Source organism: Choristoneura fumiferana, chromosome 3, assembly GCF_025370935.1.
Source record: "Choristoneura fumiferana chromosome 3, NRCan_CFum_1, whole genome shotgun sequence".
Lineage (NCBI taxonomy): Eukaryota > Metazoa > Arthropoda > Insecta > Lepidoptera > Tortricidae > Choristoneura > Choristoneura fumiferana.
This window is the reverse complement of record NC_133474.1, coordinates 20469234-20489396: the sequence shown is the minus strand read 5'-3', so window position 1 is coordinate 20489396 and position 20163 is coordinate 20469234. Positions and strand designations below refer to the sequence as shown.

The window sequence follows — 20163 nt, the reverse complement described above, 5'->3', positions numbered from 1 at the left end:
ATTTGTTATCAAAGGTGTAACTACTGATACGTTTGTAAAATAGATCTTGAAGTTACTAATGTTCCTTGTTTTATCATTATTTCTATTACCTGTTAAGTATTTTCACCTAAAGTGTGAATGTTGTGAGAGCGATTTTACTTTACCGATATTTGAAACTATATTCTGAATGAATATGTGTCACAGTCGCAGGGAAATGGTCAAAACAGAGATTTGAACAAATCTATAAGGGATATGATCAAATTACGGGGTATGTTAAAATGTCGAATCCATTTTATCATCATCATCTCTGCCTATATACGTCCCACTGCAGAGCGCATGCCTCCTCTCAGAACGAAAGAGCTTGGACCGTAGTTCACACGCGGGCCCAGTGCGGATTGGGAACTTCACACACTTCAATTTCTTCGTATTGATAGGTGTGTGCATATTTTCCATCATCGCAAAATGAATTTAGATAAATCAGATGCGAACCCAGGCTTGAACCCACAATCCTCTGCTTGAGAGGCCATAGGTCCATTTTATCATTTGCCTAAAAAAACACCAAGCTATACAGTCGTCAATATATAGTATCAACGCGACCTAAAATTACTCCTAAACTCCCATATTTTCATTTGTTAGCTGTTACATTACTTCAAATTCCCACAAACTCCGACCAACAATTATGTCGAAGAGGTACGAAGAAACACAATTCTGTTGGCTTCGATAACGAGTCAGTACGTTATGACTTTGTACATTGTTCATCCTGCAGGTGTTCAGACGTTCAGAGTTCTTGCCTTCGTTAGACGTGTAATCTACTTTGCGGGTATTGCCTGTCTTTGGTTATTTTTCTCTTCAGCATCGTGTTCATCTTGTTAGCCTATCATGTCTATTTTGCCGTGTTTCTTCGATTGAGTTCGTTTAACATCGAGAAATAGGGGTATTTTGGGATGTTTGTTACATGCAGAGTTAGTTAGACGAATAGTATTGTCACGGAAGGTATAAGCACGAGGCGCCTTCGTATTTATTTTCTTACCTCAATATGAAGATCACCACTGATGAAGTTAATCGCACAGAAAACGGATTTTTGTAGAGATTGTGCTTAAGGAAGGAGTTAATGTCATTACTGATTATTATTATAACCTACTTATATTTTCCTAAACCAAAAAAAATCCGCATTATTAACAGAAGATGCAAAAAGAAGCAACGTTGATTGTGGAAGACAAGCACAATATTTCTATTTCTTTTATTTCTAGTTCTGTGTGTGTGCTTATCATATATTTTGTTAAAGTCCAATTTTTTTGTCTATAAGAGTGAATAAGTTAAAACTGAGCTCTTTATTGCTTTATTTGTCAGTTACTATATATTTTTAAATGTAATTAGCTACAAGATTGATTGAGATTAATAAAATTCCTCAGAACCTTAATAAAAACACTGGCACATACACCAAGAATTACCAACGAAACAAAAACCTGCAAAACTTCCCCGTCAAAGCTCCATTGTCAAAATTTCTTCGCGCATAACAAGAAAATCGTATCCCCACTAACTTGGCGACTCCCCCCCATAAAAGACAGATTAATAGCACTAAAGATGTGCTGAAGTTCGGCGAATCCTTTCTCCGAGTTGGCCAACTAAGGAATAATTAACATAGGTACCTACTATTCAATGAAATTTTCGCAGGGGAAGCGAGAACAGAATGGAATCGCGCGTTCTCTTCTTTTCGAAGGAATAAAATCGCTGTTTCATTTGCTCTTTTATCGCGACACACGGCCGTTGGAAGAAAAAAGCAAAGCGCAGAAAACAAAGCATTCTGCCGCGTCATAGTTGCCATACTTGATTGTAGACCGTTCTAGATTCTTATCAGATGTAACTGTATATTGACTGTTTGTAAATGTTTTGTTAGCAAGTGGTGCCATTTAGGATTCCGTAGTCCTACAAGGAACCCTTATAGTTTCGCCGTCCCCTGCTGTCTGCCCGGCTGCGGCTTTACTTAAATACTGTTAGTGCTAGGAAGCTGTAAATTTGAATAAATTAACCATTTGGGAAGGTGGTAATTTTTTTTCCTACCACTACACGTGTTTTGTTTTCCTCTAAACCTAAAACGTACTCTACAAGCTAAACTGTTGGCTGTAAAAATCTAAAAAAATCTTAAATATAGTATATAATAACGAACTGAAGTAGGCTTTACATGATACGAGTAATAATCAACCAAACCTACAACCACGGAACCTCACAATCTACGTGGCCCAAAACGCACTTGACCAGTTTTTTGTTCAAAGCAGCAAAAGACTTAACTGCAACCAAAGACTGCAATCAAAGGTGTTAAAATTTCTCCAACTACATATTTGACTCAACAAGGCAATGAGATTTTAAGTCGCTGATCTTTAAATGATAATCTATAATAGGTTATTTGATGGTAACTTTATTTTCTTCAGTCTATACTAAAGTATGATAATCTCGTGTGCTGTATGTCAGCAGTATAATAGCGGTTTTCTCATCCCGATATTCATCTGCCTCTTTTATATCGTTGTTCCGTTTCGATTTTACGAGCCGCGTCCGAGACAGGAGCGCGCCGTCAATGAGGAGTACCTGCTTTTAAATTGACCAGAAAATATTTGCAGGCGATAAATCGACTGCTGATCAAATATCAACCGTATTCATTGCTGAGAAGACACAATAAGTTTGTTCTTGTTGTTATATTAAGATGGTTTAGTTACTATAAGTCTTGTTTTGGAATTAAACCGCGAGTTTAACTCAAAAGGGCCTCTGAATGGTTTTGTCCCTTTCATACCGACATCCGGCACACGTGAACGGATGATTTCGTCTCCAATACCTTCGCATTGCAATAAAAACGAAATTTGAAATATACGAAGGGAAAGATTAATATCACCGCCGCCGTGCTGTTATTGTCTCCCTTTGATTTTATCTTTCCTCTTTGTTTTTGAAATGATAATGCGTTTGCCATTGTGTGATTCGTTTTGCTTCACTTCTTTCGCTTAGGCAGGCAGTTACTTTTTTATTTCATATAAATTTACAACCCACTAAAAGATGATTATCATTTGCAACCGGCGCTTCAAACAAAAAATGTAGCCCAAAGTTCACCCATGCTACATTTAAAAACAAAGCGCTTTTTTATCGTTTTGTGTTAACCAAAACACGTGTAAACCGAATTCCAAATTTGGAATTCAATGAAGGAGAAAGTCTTCCGAATCGAATAACTTTTTGCTGTAAAACAAGATTTAAGACTTGTGTTGTGTCAACAAAAGAAATCGAGAAATCTGATAACGTTATAACACATCCACTTGACTTTCTGATCGTACCGCGAGCTACAAAGGTAAGATCCTCAGAGTAATGCCAAATAGAGCAATATAGATGCAGACTTAGGTTATTAAAAGACGATAGTACAGAAATGCATTCTCATCTTTATGGGTTCATAGTACAGTTTATATCTCAATGTTCCCATTCAGCAGATGTCGACGGCACTAGCTAGAAAGCGCGGTATACGTAAAACTTCCTTTAACCGTTGTATTATTATCGATCTTTATCTCTAGCTTACAGACGGCGCCACGGCTTTCTCAACTCGCATCCTTATTTACTTCATCACAAGCATCAAGTTCAGTAGTTGCCGTGTGTACGATTCGATATGCATTATTTATGCCGGGGGAGTTTATTGAAATCATACGAAACAAATATTGGACACCATTCCCTATCAGTACAATGATCTCGGAATTCGAAGCTTGTGTAATATGCCCCTAAAACATTGTTCGGTTGGATACGGGCGATATATTAGGTTTTAAAGAGATTAATACGTGTTACGGTTCTGTGGTTTGGGGTAAATTTGCTTTTTAAATTAGAGCTCTTTGTGTGATCACTTTTAACATTTTATTACCTATTGATACAAAATAAAATGGTTATCTAGTTTGAATTTACGAATCAGCCAACAGTGACACTGAAACTGATGCTAGATGAAACAATTTTCTCAAGGCTTTCAACAATCGTTTTTTGAGGCTCGAATCTTTCTCTTTTATACTATAAAAAAGTTTATAATCAAGGTACTTTTATTCAATTAAATAATAGTCTGAAATAAGTCCCTAACAACACAACAAAAACTGCCCCACAGGAACTCACAGACATAATAATAGCTACAGAACCAATAAATCAAGGGAGTTCTGGACACAATAATCGCTACCGGAAGACGAGGGAAGTTCGACAAATTTCGAACCGAACTAACTCCATTGTACACGAATCAGATGTAAACTACATACATACAAAACTGTTCATACACACGGCGTTGCCGAAAGTTTTCCTGTGTTTATGCTTATTAAGTTTGTAACGAAGACAATGCAATATTCGATATTGTAATGTTAGTTTTAAGGGTAAATAAATATACAAGTTATCTTCGAAATATTCCGGAAAATCTTAACAAATGGTTGGGTTAATTTGATTAAACACGCCTGCCATTTTCTCTTTAGGATTTTTTATTTTGATTGACAAATATTTCCCTAAATTCTCTTCAATACGAAAATTCCAATGGACAACATATACCTACATATACCTGTACAGTTAAACTAAGTCAATACCCTGCTGACATAATCGCAGAATAATTTGAGGATACTTTGTATTTACTTTGATAAGAGTAGGTACTTCAGATTAAAGATATTAATTGTGAAATACTCTCTCTGCTTCGAACCGTGTTACGTCGGATCTTTCAAAAGTAGACATTTAAAATCTAATTAAATTTAAATATCCATGCAAGATTTCTTATTTTCTAAATATAGCGGCAGAGATTTAGATATTTTACTTCCTCAATTTTACTGAGATTTTCTGTGCCTATTCCAAGGGACACGTAATTCCCTAAATTAAATTCCCAGAAAAAATTGTATCCTGCATTCAGTCGTTTTAGCGGTAAACAGTGACAGAAAAACAAACTAACGACCTATTACAGTGACTATAATCATGATATATTATAAAGATATGTTTGTTTGTTTCGCGTCTAAACCGCTGAACCGATTTAAATGACATTCGGTATACCTGCAGAGTTTAAGTCCCGGGTAAGGATATAGGATAGTTTTATCTCAGAAAATTGCACAGTTCCCGCGGGATATCGATAAACGAATCTACGCGGACGGAGTCACGGGCAACAGCTAGCGCTATATAAGATAAACTCTTAAAGTCTGATTTAATTACAATTTAACCTTCAAAACATAGTCTATTATTTTCTCCTACTGTAAATATATTAATTTTTAAAATACCTCCAGTAATAATATTTATTTTTTTGATTTATTTTTATTAGTTATTTAACATGACATTTATTCATATTATTATTTGTTATTTTTTGCGTAATTTTTATGACTATATTGATTCTTGACAATGAGTATATATTTTAATGTATGTTTCATGCCTATGGAGGCGAAACAATTAACTGTATTGCAATAATAATCATAACCATCCCAGCCTATATATGTCCCACTGCTGCGCACAGGCCTCCTCTCAGAACAAGAGGGCTTGGGCCATAGTTCCCACGCGGGCCCAGTGCGGATTGGGAACTTCACACGCACCATTAAATTGCTTGACATGTTTGTGCAGGTTTTCTCACGACGTTTTCCTTCACTGCAAAGCTCGTGGTGAATTTCAAATGTAAATCCGCACATGAATTTCGAAAAACTCAGAGGTGCGGATTTGTTAGACGCACTTCCTGATATATTTTTTTTCCTGTACTTATAAAAAACCGATCGCCTTCTTTCCCTATAGAGATATTTTCTGATATGTTTATTTTTTTGTATAAAAAATTCTGAACGCATTCTTTCCCTATAGACGTATATTATTTTACTACTGTATTGCAATAATAATAATATCATCTATGGATTTCAAGCAATAAATCAATTGAATTGAAAACAACTGCATAAATATAACTGAACAAACTTTATTGAAGTCGGAAATTTCAATATGGACAATGACATCAGTCTAGACATATACTGTAGGCTGCTTTTATGATGCAAATTTAAAAGTATTTCGATTATATTGCTATTCTGTAAATTAGCGTGTAGTCACCCGGTAGTGATGGTACAAGTTCGGAAGCGATTTGACTCCATATCAGAGATCGTTGCCTAGTCAAACTTGAGGACTAAATATTGATTGATTCGGTCGCTATCGTTACCTTGTGGAGGCTTAAACTATACAATCTTTTTACTTTTCTCCTGGGTTTTCTTAGTACTGAAGGAGAAAAGAAATAGGACCAGTTCATCTCCATTTTTAAACATAATGAAAATACCTACACCTATACCTCTCGGTGCTACGGACACTCTTGCCTGCAGACTGAGGGCCTACTCTGAAATTCGAAAATGGAAGTTCGTATCGTACCGTCCCACGCACTCTCGTATTAAATAGTATACGTGTCATTTAAAAAAAATCCACACCCTCCTTAACAACCCTGTACACCCGTGGTAGCGTGTCTAGCCAAGTACAAAGAAAAAGAAGTAGAGACACAGCCAGCCGTGTCTTACATTATCTACACAAACTTTATGAAGTCACTGTTGACCTCAATAACTATATCTACATATTAAATTGGTTTGTATAAATCCATACTTCCATATCCATACTAATATTATAAATGTGAAAGTGTTTGTGTTTGTGTGTTTGTATGTATGTTTGTCCGTCTTTCACGTCGAAACGGAGCAACGGATCGACGTGATTTTTGGCATAGAGATAGTTTATGGGCCAGAGAATTACATAGGCTACTTTTTATCCCGGAAAAATGCACAGTTTCCGAGGAAGGAGCGCGCGATAACCGAATTCCACGCGGGCGAAGCCGCAGACAAAAGCTAGTCTAAAGATAAATTTACTAAATCCTTTAATTTTATTAATAAAGCTTAAATTTTTAATGAGATATTAACGTCTTGAAGTTGGCATTTTTATCACTGGCCGGCTAATATATGGTTCAAAAACCTAACCCACTTTCAGACGATCTAATTGAAATTTGGCGTCCACTTGGATAAATGTGTGTACTCTTGTATAAAGAAAACAAAAGGGGTAATTTAAGGAGGTATTATTTTATTTAGGTACATAGCGATTATAAATATTTTCAAAGCAATCGATTCTTATAACACTTCGTTAGTTTTCACACTCAAGTCATGAGCTTAAACTGATCCTAATTATATTTGGTTTTTGTAAATAATTCGATGGTTCAAATTTAATATTCAAGTAATATTTTTAAATAGCAAATATTGTAGTGGAAAAAAAACAAGATATAGTGTATAATTTATTTTAGAATATTGTATTCATAAATAAATTGTAGGATTATCTAAATTCGTTTATCCGCAATGTCTATGAAGCTTACTTTCAATATTGATCTTGGCTCTCTTTTCACATTTTTGTTTTTGATTGGATATAATACTTTGCATCGAATCGACCTTCAAACTTATTATTCTGTTTGACTGCAGTGTGGTAAAGAACACCTGCATAAGCAATTCTACGAAAGTAGGTAGGTAAGTACACTGGCGGCTCCTATGTGATAGCCCTGACGAGACGAATCTTTACAGGTTTTAATGACTGACGGGTTCATATTAGATATACATATCTGTAACGGGATTTAGGCATTTCTGGTGCGCGGAATGATACACTGAGTATAGTGTGTTTGTATCGAGTAAGAACGCGTAAAATGGTAGTAGGTAAGAGCGAAAGAACGCAATGACATACAACTATTACTAATACTGACCATAAAAGTAACAAATTTTTTGGAATTGAAATAAAAAATACAAAAAGATTCCAATAAACCAATCTTATTACTAATACTTCACCGGTAACTCAATTATGTTATGTATGTCCAAAGGCGGCGGAGATTGCTTTCATCAGGTGACTTACCTGCTCGTTTGCCCCCTATCTTAAAAAAAACTATCTATAATTATTGTTGTGAATTAATGTACTTATTTAATTTTCTTTCTTTCAAGAATGAGGCTATTTACACTCTACACACAGCATTATAATCGAAATATCGGGAACTCATTTAATTAATTTATATCGAATTGTATCTCACCTTTTTGTATTTATCCGGAAAAACAGAAGACCGAAGCGAACTCCATTCCTTAGCAGTCCTGATTATTAATGATGATATGTGAGGTTGGTACTCAGTGGTCACGCACGAGTGCAAGTGCGTAGTAGCTGTGTCGCAGTAGCTGTTTCGTTGATCTGTCTCTTTCTGTCAAGGACCTGTCTCTGGCAGTCAACTCTCAGGTTAATTGAAAAAAAAAACTTATGGTATCACCACAACTCAAGACAACCTGTTCCAATTTAAAAACTGCACGATTACGTTTCGTCTGATTTTTTCATTAGTAAAAGGTTATGGGTAAATTTTGAAGCTGCATATTTAATTTATTACCTATCGTGTAATAAATAAGAGCTGTGGTGGCCTAGTGGTTTGACCTATCGCCTCTCAAGCAGAGGATCGTGGGTTCAAACCCCAAGCTCGCACTTCTGAGTTTTATAAAATTCATGTGCGAAATTACATTTGAAATTTACCACGAGCTTTACCGTGAAGGAAAACATCGCGAGGAAACCTGCACAACCTGCGAAGCAATTCAGTGGTGTGTGTGAAGTTCCCAATCCGCACTGGGCCCGCGTGGGAACTATGGCCCAAGCCCTCTTGTTCTGAGAGGAGGCCTGTGCCCAGCAGTGGGACGTACATATATAGGCTGGGATGATGATGATGATATTTAATTTATTATTGTGTGCAATAAAATTGGTCGAGCGCGCACGATCATCGGATGTCACCGGTTTATGTATTATAAAACGCAGATTTTTTTTATTGGCAGTTTAATGTGACAAGAAGCACTGACATGTTGTTATTGTTGTAATTTTGATAATATTTAAGTGGCTCCATGTCATTTTGTAACGGATTAAGAGCACCAAGTAACGCCCTAGTGCCAATGGTAGGTAAGTATTTACTTAATAATATTTTTACAAGTTTTTTATTATTTTTCATCACACTTGCTCGTAAACAGTGTCAAAACATGAAGGCTACCTTGATTGCAACCCCCCAAATAAAACCCTCGACCAATGTGCTTGTCATGAAACCCGTGGTCGGTAAATGAGTCATTGCGCGTACACATTGTCTTGTCATGAAGCCCAAGGTTGGTAAATGAGTCGGTGCCCGTACTGATGGCGCGGCGCGCGCTGCAGCAGACTACATGGACCACCACATGCACACGCACGTTGCGGCGCATGCCGAGGGAGGTAGAGGGCGACGTTGCCAAGAGCACAGCCTAAGGTATCGCCATTATTTGAAAGAATTATATTTTTATAATTTTACTTGCAAATGTGATGAAAAACATTGTATGTCGCACGGGCGGACTAGAATTACGAACATCGACTCATTAAAGCCCTCAGTCTTCGACTTCGGGCTTCTAATAGACTCTCGTTCGTAATTCCTTATTTACCGCCCTTAAGACACAATGTACTATTTATTAATGTCACCTCATTTGTTTTATCATGTTTGTTTCAAATCTTGCAAGTTCATTTTGACCCACTGACAGTGGTTGAATTGATTTGGAATTTGGTATAGGTACGATCAGCCAAATATGTGGTCTACCACCCTAAAGTTGATAATCGTTTGCCAACTTGAAAGTTCGACTTTAGCGACATATTCATTTGACAGGAACTTGTTTAAAAATTGATAGACCACTTATTTGGCTTATGATACATACGTGTAGGTTGTAGAATACAATGTAAATGTAGTCAGCAGAAAAGATTGTATTATTAACATGTTGATTTCCGCTATGTATTTAAACAATATTATGTTGAGATAATGTTTTTAAATACTTAGTCGCGCTTAAGTCCTGAGCGGTGTGCGAAAAATATTTATGATACTAAATTTATTTTGTAATCATAAAGACAAAGTAATTTGACTGGTAGAGAATGCTTTTAAACCTTTTGTTTTCATTAAGAAAAAAGCTAGTCAAGATAGGGGCATGTTATGCCTTCGTGAATAATCAAAGGCTGCAACACTCGGAATAACATAAATATACAAGCCTTTGTACGCGACTTTGTCAGGGACGGTGACTCAACGGGGTTACGCTTTTTGTCACCTACTAATTATAGTTTTAAATATTGTTTTTTTATTGATTATAAATATAATTAGGATCGTATATTGAAGAAATACCACGTTTAAAAGTAAAATGCCAGCCTCTTGGGCACCATGCCACGGGGGCCTTTTTTAGATTTAATTTAGTAGGTACCTATTAAGTTTTTAAGTTAGGTAGTTAGTTTATAATTAAGTTTTATATGGTTATTTTTTCTTAAATTCTTGTATTTCATGTTTCTGCAATAAATATAATATACAAATAAAATATAATTCAAAATTCCAATATATAACCAAATCAAATCACGCCTTCCGCCGCCTAACTTTGCATAAAAGTTCATTGCCACGACTAGTAGCACAAAAACTATAAAGGTATAATTCAAATAATTGAATAGGCACAACACCGTTAAGCGATTCGAACACAATCCGGGAGTAACGTAAAGACGACGCATAAAAAATGTATTATCTCAAAAATGCGTCAAAACTGAGTATTAAGTAATTAACTTTTAGGCAGATTTATATGGCGCGTGGTATACATATGCGTATGTTATAATAGGCTGTAAGGTAGGCATTTATTTTATGGGCTAAGTTGCCCGATATAAATGTATTTATTATTAATTGTCGGGACGGAAATACTTGAAGTTTGATTCTCCTCCTCTTTCTATCTAAACTACTGCGCCGATATTCCATTTCTCATATTTCATTCCTAGGTTTAATGTTTCAGAATCACATGGACATGTTTAGTACCTAATGTAAAATATGTATATTTTAATTTATTAACACATAATATTATTTGTAGGGTCTAACCCCCTTATTCATAAACGACAATCAAACCTATTTTAGTTAAAATGCCGCTAAAATTCGTTTGTCCTTATCTGTCACTTCAACATTTGTATTTGTTAGAAAGGGACAAAGCATTTGTTAGTTAACATAGGCTTGTTAAGTTTTATGAATAAGGGGGTTATAGTTTAATAGACCTTACGTTTACGAATGTTGCAGTTATGTTGTAACTGTTATAATGTTAGAAATACGGATTGTTAAGTAAAAGATGTGACCGTCCTGGTTGAGTACCTTTATTGCACTAAAATAATATGAAAGAAATACATTTAATTGTGTAAGTTTACGTAAACAGTGTGACGTACAAAGAGGGTGCAGCGTCAGCCTAACATTAATGTCGAGCGTGCTCGTACAGTATTTTTTATTTTTACTATAAGTATAATATAATTCCCGGTTCGCACCTCTGAGTTTTTCGAAATTCATGTGCGGAATTATATTTGAAATTTACCACGAGCTTTACAGTGAAGAAAAACATCGTGAGGAAACCTGCACAAACCTGCGAAGCAATTCAATGGTGTGTGTGAAGTTCCCAATCCGCACTGGGCCCGCGTGGGAACTACTGCCCAAGCCCTCTCATTCTGAGGGGAGGCCTGTGCCCTGCAGTGGGACGTATATAGGCTGGGATGATGACTATAATTATATTTATTATACGGTATGTATGTATTTTATGGTACACAATGAGGGATTTTTTCTACTCCTATACTGTAATCTGTGATTTACTTAATCACGAACAGTAATACAACAGCATACATAAAAAGATTCTGGAAAAAGTCTATATTGTCTATTCCCCATAACAGCACTGTATCGTAATGTTGCTAAAACGATACTGCAAACTGCAACCACTTACATTTTTTCTTAATTCGTACGTTTGGACAGGCTAGGGTGCAGCCAGTTACATATTTTATATGGTTTTTATACAGAATAAAAACTTTCCGAACATAACTCATAGCCTGCCAACGCTGCCAACATAAGTAACACCGTCACAGGCAAGTAAACGTGAATCAAAAACAAAATTTAACTTAGACAAATTTTGACACTTTCATATTTGTCACTTGTTTATTGTTGTTTGAATTTCGTAGTAGCCCCGCTGCCGTGACATACAGACTGACCTATTCTGCCTCCAGTCGATGAGTTCCCTCACATTTACCTTCGGATTCCACGATCTTATCCGAGCATTGTGATTTCGTACAATATGCCCTCAATATCATAGAATCATCTTCGATCTATGATTATATTTTTATACTTTCCTCCGTCTGTGCAAGAAGAGCGAGAACTCTATAAAAGACTGTCTCTACCTCAATAATGTTTTTTTTCCTTTTTTTTAAATCTTCGGTAAATAACTTTCACATTTATTATAATGTAGGATATAACTAGTGACGTACCCCGGCTCCACGCGGATATAGTTTTGGGGAAAGTGGGGTGAAATATATGAAGTTACAAAAGATTTTCCAAAATATTTAAATTTGTAACTTAAGAAAAATTAAGTACACCAAACGATCACTCGACCCAACATTACATTTAAACCAAAAATATTCAACGGTACAAAGGGTACTCTCAGAGACAGGTAACATAATGAAAATGATGCAGCTATTTTGTAGAGCGAACCACGTCGCAGCGGTAATTACGTTGTATAAACGGTATGAAATGCAAGTGTGCGGCACCGGCCGACAGCGTAAGCTGAGGTAATGTTCGTAATAATAATACTTATTTCGGGCTAAGGGTTCGCGGACTCACGCATGGCCGATGCGCGTATTCGCTCGCTCGCACTTCTCGCTCGCCCCTCAGTCTCAGTCTCTCGCCAGCCCGCGCCGTGCGTGGACGTGCGCTTCCTGAGATTTCCCCCCAATCGTAGTCTCGAACGAACATATTTTTAATTGTTGAATTAAACTGGTTTCTGTGTTCTCGTGCCTCGCTGGGAACGACAGCGTCTCCCGACTGGATCGTCACCATTGTTTTTGTCTTTAGTGCAAAATGTGATGTTGTGTGTGCTCAGCGTACCGTCCTGTGTAACGTTGCCCCAAAGTGAACTCAATGGATGTAATGTGCTTTTGAATTGGAAACGTTAATCTTTTTGATCCTTCGCAGCCGGATTTTTCGCTATAAGGTCGGTAAAATTTTCGAGGAACTTCGATGTTGCTTGTTTTACTTATGATAAGGATGGATGTTTACGTGTGGGTTGAGGTGAGTAATGCAGTCAAGGTGACGATAGTGAGAATGATTCGCAACGTGAGCACGAATCTTCTGATTATGTTTACCTAGGTACAAAAGCAATTTGAAATTGAAGTAGCAATTATAATTGAAATGCACCAATTAGATATTATCTGCTTGCATAAGCTAGTTGGAATTAGATTATGTCCGTAAAAACTTATAATTAAATTTGTTTTCATTATTGGGTTTATAGGAGTAAAATCATAAATGCCTCGAAAATGCTTTATGAACAATCGACATAACAAATAATAGAATCCACTTGCCTTTTAAAAGACCGTAAATTACTTTTAAAAACAAAATTAAAGAAGAAATAGCAATCAAATTCGACACCTAAATTTAAACTTAACAGGAAGTTGCCGTCGTGAACAATTAAGCAGAAATCTTGCCGAAATCACGGTTTGATCCACTTTCGTATCGAAGGTCAATTGGACTGCAAATCTCATTGAGATAGTCAATAAACAGTTGGAATACAAAATAAATAAAGATAAACTGCCGGTCTTTCCGTTACTTGATTATTTTGGCTCCAATCCAAACATTTGTGGCAGACCACAGCATCCTTCCATCTTAATTTGACCATTCCTACCAATAAACCCTTGTATTTATTGCGTTTAAGGGATGATCTCATTATATCAACGAGCTACTAAAACTGCTGAACTAACTTCCATAAATAATCGAACAAGTATTACACGGAGGAAATTTTCTCACTGATATTTAAGAGTATCGTAAACGCTGCTTAACTTTATTTACTTACATCCAAGATCATTTTAATAACATTAACATTCACTTCATCCGCAAATATATTTTATGATGAAAATAATTCTTATTTAGGTAGTAAAACATTTATGGCCGTCATCGTAAATTTAAGGGCTATGCTATTATTAGTGTAGTTTTCTTCTCGTTTTTATTATAAGTCTTTTTACTGTCAAATTTCGTTTTCTATTGTTGCATTTCCTCATCTACATTCTTAAGTGGATTTATTGAGTTATTTTTTTAATTATTAACTAGTAACTGGTGTTAGTAGTCTTTTGTAGGTTATCATTATCAGACTGTAGTGTCATTATGTTTGTACACATTACTGTAAAAGTACAATGTGATTGATTGTCCGGTTCACGGAGGTACTTCTACTCTGATTTATTTATCAGTCCCATTTCAATAACTGGGTCAATATGAAGCTGCTGTTCTCAAACGATTAATTAAAGAAAAGCGATCTTTACTGTTAGATATTTTAAAGAATCTGCTTTTGAGCAAAGAATAAGATTTTTTATAAGAAATATTGTCATGATTTTATTTTGTAACCTTGATAGGATTTTCTTGTTTTGTAGATATTTGATGCTTCTTAAAAAGTAGGAGGAAACGAATTAATATGAAAATAAATAATACCACTAGCAGTGTTCTTCACGTTAACTGACAAACACGACAGAATATACAGAAAATAAAAAAATATGAACAGTAACATACCTCTAAATATGTAAGATTATCAACAGCATTTCTATTCCTGATTGCGTAATTTCATTGTATTAACTGTTATTACTATTTCTTAAGATATTTTGACGATCTCGATCAAAAACATAGTATAGATGTTACCAGCCCTTTGTTTACTAAAAAATGACAAAGTTACTCAATTCGCAGTATCAACTACCAAGAGTCTATTGAGCAAATAAACAAAAGACTTTGTTTTGTAAACGGTTTGTTTATTCTTCGAAAGAGTTTCTCGTCAAAGACTCCCGAAGATTGATAAGTTTGAAATGTGATAATGATCCGTCCTAACTTAGACTGTTGTTTCACCCTGAAAAAGGTTTAAGCTACTTAAGCTGTTGTTAATGAAATTAGAGATAACAGAAACTCAATGAATGTAAATGTAGATACAGAAGTCGTGTCCGAAATTAAAGTAAAAACAAAGCCAATTACTTAACAACGTTTCATTGTTCATTATCAAATTTACATTGACAATCCAAAGTAATTCTAAGTAAGTCTATTCACGATGTTTAAGAACATTTGGATGTAATAAACGCCTTATTAAGTTACCTAAGCAGAAATACATGAAACTAAATTTTGCGGATCAAGCTTAGTATCCTCCCCAAATCCAATTAGAGAGATATCCATCTTAGGCATCCAGTTCCAACAGCAATTTATCTGAGGCCAACTGTTGTATGTGTAGGTAATTTATGTGCTCAGACAATACCTCGTGCACTTTCTGAAGTCTATTCTGCTCCAATAACAATTACAACCTTTTCGAGTAACCTAACCTCAATTTATCTCCGCGCAAATATGAAATATCCATTCTCCGTTAAAACGTGTTAGGTATTCTAAGAAGCTTTATACTGCTCGCCGAATATTTACCCGCTACCTTTCCCTGCGAATATTCTTGAAACCTCATTAAATTCTGCTTGCCTAGATGCATAAATAATAACTTTGATATTTATTCGGGCGATATCTTTATAATATAAAAACGGAATGGCCGCTAATCTCAACACCTTTTAATTTATAAGAAACGTCTTGGGAATTAATCCCGGAAAGTATCCTCGGAGGGAACAAATTTTGTTTATAGCAGAGCCTTTTCAGAGCGCAGCGGGTCGTGACATATGACCCAATGACGGAGATTTACCTTTAAATATTCTGTCGGCGAAGCAAAACATTACGCTTCGCTTAGTGGAATCCCTGGAGTTCCAGTTACGAATATCATCCATGTAAATGTAGCTTCTGTTAAGCTAAAAATATTATTCGTGTGCGTGTATCTATAGAAAAACAATTTTATCTCAATAGCTTTTCAAATAGTAAGAGTTTTTTCCTTAAGCAGATTTACTTTACTATTTCGGTATTACAGCTAGCTATAATACCGAATATGTAGGTACATTTAAACCTTATTAATACTTATTTAAACACCTCAGGTCGAATAACTGTAAAGTTCAAAGAAATTCCACACGAAATATTAATAACGGTTGCTTTAAGAGCCAGTGGGTTAAGCTTCAAGTCTCATGGCATCGTGGCATCGCGCTAAAATATGCAAGCCGAGCCTCTGCAGTTGTGAAACGTATGCGATGTAATTATTTGTTTGTATTCCGAGTCCAATTACGAGGAACGATGTTATTCCTAGATAGCTTTTATTGCTTTATTCTCGAAAGTCGTATTGTGTAATTTGGAATTGCGTGACAACTGACGCACTTCAATCTCTGATTGTAGTTTGTTTTAGTTTTTTGAGAGCATCATTTGACGTTTTGTCAACATTAAAGCCACTTGAACTCAGTGAAGTCGCTATCAAACTATTATTGTTACGTAACCGGAATATTTAGATAGTTATTAAACATTGGACGCAATTCGTTGTAGTTTGATAATTAATTTTGTTTAGTACGAAAAGGTTTCAATGTTAGGCGACATTCTCTACCAGTCAACTTAAACAATATTGCTCATTCTGCGATATGTTGCAAAATATTTTGATCCAGATTTTTAAATTTCGCTTATTTTCCACACAGGATACAAAAATGAGAATTCAAAAGAAACTAATCACGCTCCTACCTGGTTCGGTCACGTTGAGCGATTTGCGTGAAATCTACCTCGGCGGGGTTCAATTGAGGCTTGATCCTGAAGCTATAGAGGCAGTAGAACGAGCACATGCCACAGTCCAAGATGTAATTGCCAAAGGTGACGTGGTGTATGGAATTAACACTGGTATTGGCAAGCTGGCAAGGACACAAATCCCTCCAGACAGTCTCACCGAAATGCAGCGCTATCTGGTCCTATCACACTGCGTGGGCCTAGGAGATCCTCTACCCGACAATGTAACCAGGCTGGTCGTAGCCAATAAAATCATCAGCCTGGCTCGTGGCTATTCAGGTGTGCGTTTACAACTCATCAATAATCTACTTGCGTTGTTTAACGCCGATGTGATGCCAGTTATACCAGAAAAAGGCTCCGTTGGTGCGTCAGGCGACCTAGCGCCCTTAGCGCATCTTGCGCTCATGCTGTTGGGTGAAGGCAAGGTACGAGTGGACGGTGAGGAAATACCTGCGCTAGATGGACTGAAACTGGCTTGTGTGGAGCCGTTAGTTCTCGGCCCAAGGGAAGGTGTAGCACTACTAAATGGTACACAAGCGTCAACAGCGCTCGCACTGCGTGGATTATTTGAAGCTGAAAAAGTGTTTGGCGCCGGATTGGTGGCAGGAGCGATGACACTTGAAGCAGTTAAAGGCTCTGTGAGAGCATACGACGCCCGTATTCATGAGGCCCGAGGTCATCAAGGCCAAATAGACGTGGCAGCTGCGGTTAGTGTCTTGTTAACGGGTAGCGATATTGTTGATTCGCATAAGAATTGCAGCCGTGTTCAAGACTCTTACTCCATTCGCTGCGTGCCACAAGTTATGGGAGCTTGTCTGGATAACTTGCGTCATGCGGCTCGTGTATTACAAATCGAGGCTAATTCTTGTTCCGATAATCCGCTGGTATTCAGTGAATCCGGGGATATTATTTCGGGTGGTAACTTTCATGGGGAGCCGGTAGCTTTCGCAGCGGACATAATCGCTCTGGCTGTGGCAGAAATTGGTGCAATTTCTGAGCGTCGATTGGCGTTGCTTATGGATACCGGACTGTCAGGTCTACCACCATTCCTTGTAAACGAAAGTGGGATACATTCTGGCTTCATGACAGCGCAGGTTAGCGCGGCAGCGCTTGCTTCTGAAAACAAATGCCTCTCGTTTCCCAGCAGTGTGGACAGTATACCGACTTCTGCTAACCAAGAAGACCATGTGTCGATGGCAACATATGCCGCGCGGCGGTTGCAGTCTATGTGTTTTAATACTGCAGGCGTGGTGGGCATCGAAGCGATGGCAGCAGCACAGGGGATGGAATTCCATCGGCCGCTGCATAGTTCGCCTTTGTTAGAACATTTTTTTAGTGAAATTCGTGAGCGCGTGCCGTTTTTGGACAAAGACCGTCTGATGGCCCCGGATATAGAATATATGCATCTGTGGGCAAGCAGCGATCATTGGCCGGCTGTGATTACTACCCTATTTCCGTCTTCGTTAACTAAAAAGGTGGAATTAGCATAAGACGATCCAGTAAACAAGTCGAGTCATGTTTTAAATTTTAAGTGATCAGGATCACTTTAACTGTTATTTCTTAAGCTAAAACGGCCAGTGAATATGTAGTGATGTAATTTCTTTCTATATTGCATTCCAAGAAAGTTGTGTATCAAAGACGTTTTTATAGCAATCATAAAGTGATAACCTTAAGTAATTGTGTAGGATTATTCACATCATGCATCGTGTGAACTTGACACCGAGAGCCGTAAACATTATGATAGCGCTTGAGCAATATCGAGGTTATGAATAAACTATGCAAATTTTGAGCTGCTATTGATTATAATCGAATATTAATGATGTTTCTCTTTTGTTTGTACGTTAAACTGTGACAATGTATTTAAACTGATACGTATTTTGTAGTACAATACGAGTAAGAGATGATCTTCGCATTAATGTATTTTTCCGAGCCCACGAAAGTGTTAAAATAAAAGCACGTAAAAAATAATTTCTTAATTTCCTAATACGACGGGGAAAGCATAAAAATAAGTCATAAAATCCCGGGTCCCCGCGTTTCGGTGTTTTACTTATTTAGTCTCGTTTTTTAATGTTTTCGTTAATGGGTTTTTACTTAAACAGCGTTTTACGGTGGTTTTTATCGATATTCTGGCGTTCGTGGCAGGTGTGCGGTAAGCCGGCGATATTTTTAAGGGTAAAAAATGTTTGAAAAAGTATGATTATGGCTTTCGTTTTTAGTTTAGGAACACGTGCTAAGCAATGTAAACACGGTAAAAAGCCATATGTCACGCCTTGTTTATTTTGAACTAATATAAGGCAATAAAACGCTGTGTCCAATTCTAATAGAGCATGACTAAAGGGGAATCAAAAAATTACTCGAACGCGTAACGTTATGTACTACATGAGTTTTTATTTTTTTAACGGTTCATTTAATTTCGTTTCCGGCGTAATGGCCGCCAGACAGCTGTCAAGGGAATGTCAGTTCTAAATTTAAAACAAACATTTCATTTTTATTACGTTTATGAGTTGTCTGTGGCCAGTTGGCTTAGGTCGGGTTTGGTTTAACTTTTTAATTAAAATTTAAAAACAAACGTTAAACGAAACTCTTTTCTGGTGAATGATATAAAATGGAGGTTCAGTGTTAAGTGAAAGATGTTTGGCTACCGAGGTTTTTGTAAGATGTTTCATTGTTTCGATTTTAAATTGTTTTAGGTTTAATTTTGAGCTTTTTGTCTCTATCTAAAAAACGTTGAGGTTGTTTTTATGTTTACTTTAAGTGCGTAGGAAATTGCAATTGAGTATAACTAATTAAACATCTGTAAAGACATGTGTTTTCTTTTATTCTGACAGTAGGTCTAGCTATATCCGAGTGTTGAAGTAAAATTCCGGGATTTTGGGAAATTGATATTGAATGTTTGCATATAGGTACATTTCATGTACTCGTATATAATCCTAGTGGGATTGCGAGATTTCATCCTGATTCCCGGGGAACATCGGGACAAAAGGGAACCTATACACACACACACATACATAATCTTTTGCATTTATATGACGACCGGATGGCCAAGTGGTTTGAGAAACTGACTACGAAGCTTGGGGTCCCGGGTTCGATTCCCGGCCGGGGCAGATATTTGTATGAACAATACGAATATTAAATATAATGACCCGGATAACTCACGTCTTAAATCGAGTTTAGCTCGACATGTTTCGGGCTAATCCGTAGCCCTACATGTCGAGCTAAACTCTATTTAAGACGCGAGTTATCCGGGTCATTATATTTAATTATGAGTGAGTCTCACGGTAGTTTCATGTTCAAAATAACAATACGAATGTTTGTTCTCGGGTCTTGGATGTTTATAATTAAGTATGTATTTCTCTATATACCTATATAAGTATGTTTTATCGGTTGGCTAGTATCCATAGTACAAGCTTTGTTTAGTTTGCGACTTGGTCAATGAGGGCTATAGTTTTTTGTCTTTCTAGATGGCGCCACTGTTGCGTGAGGTTTTTAAGTGTGGCTTTCAAAGTCTGTTATTACGGGCG

General features: G+C 36.8%; 2 protein-coding genes across 4 annotated transcripts in view; both read left to right on the top strand.

Moving 5' to 3' along the window:
- LOC141426898 (uncharacterized) overlaps window positions 1-20163 on the top strand; it is a 568321-nt gene that overhangs the window by 226259 nt on the left and 321899 nt on the right. Inside the window, exon 1 of one of the 2 annotated variants that reach the window (XM_074086147.1) lies at window positions 12678-12986. The exons of the other annotated variant lie outside the window; for it this stretch is intronic. The gene's annotated coding sequence lies outside the window, so the exon portion shown is untranslated. Of the gene's footprint in view, window positions 1-12677; window positions 12987-20163 lie in introns of those variants that run through there. 2 annotated transcript variants of the gene reach the window in all.
- LOC141426899 (histidine ammonia-lyase-like) lies at window positions 8800-19447 on the top strand. Of its 2 annotated transcripts, none has more exons than XM_074086148.1 (2): window positions 8800-8897; window positions 16561-19447. In XM_074086148.1, exons 1-2 carry the CDS (start codon window positions 8847-8849, stop codon window positions 18130-18132), a joined length of 1623 nt encoding a protein of 540 aa, XP_073942249.1. In that variant the 5' UTR covers window positions 8800-8846; the 3' UTR covers window positions 18133-19447. The 2 variants fall into 2 exon arrangements, with proteins under 2 accessions (XP_073942249.1, XP_073942250.1); XM_074086149.1 differs by having other exon boundaries at window positions 8819-8901.

Excerpts from the sequence above, each read along its gene's own strand:
- LOC141426899 (XM_074086148.1), top strand. The coding sequence starts at position 8,847 with ATGTCATTTTGTAACGGATTAAGAGCACCAAGTAACGCCCTAGTGCCA. Across the intron at positions 8,898-16,560 it reads GTAACGCCCTAGTGCCAATG|GATACAAAAATGAGAATTCA; the intron begins GTAGGTAAGTAT and ends TTTTCCACACAG.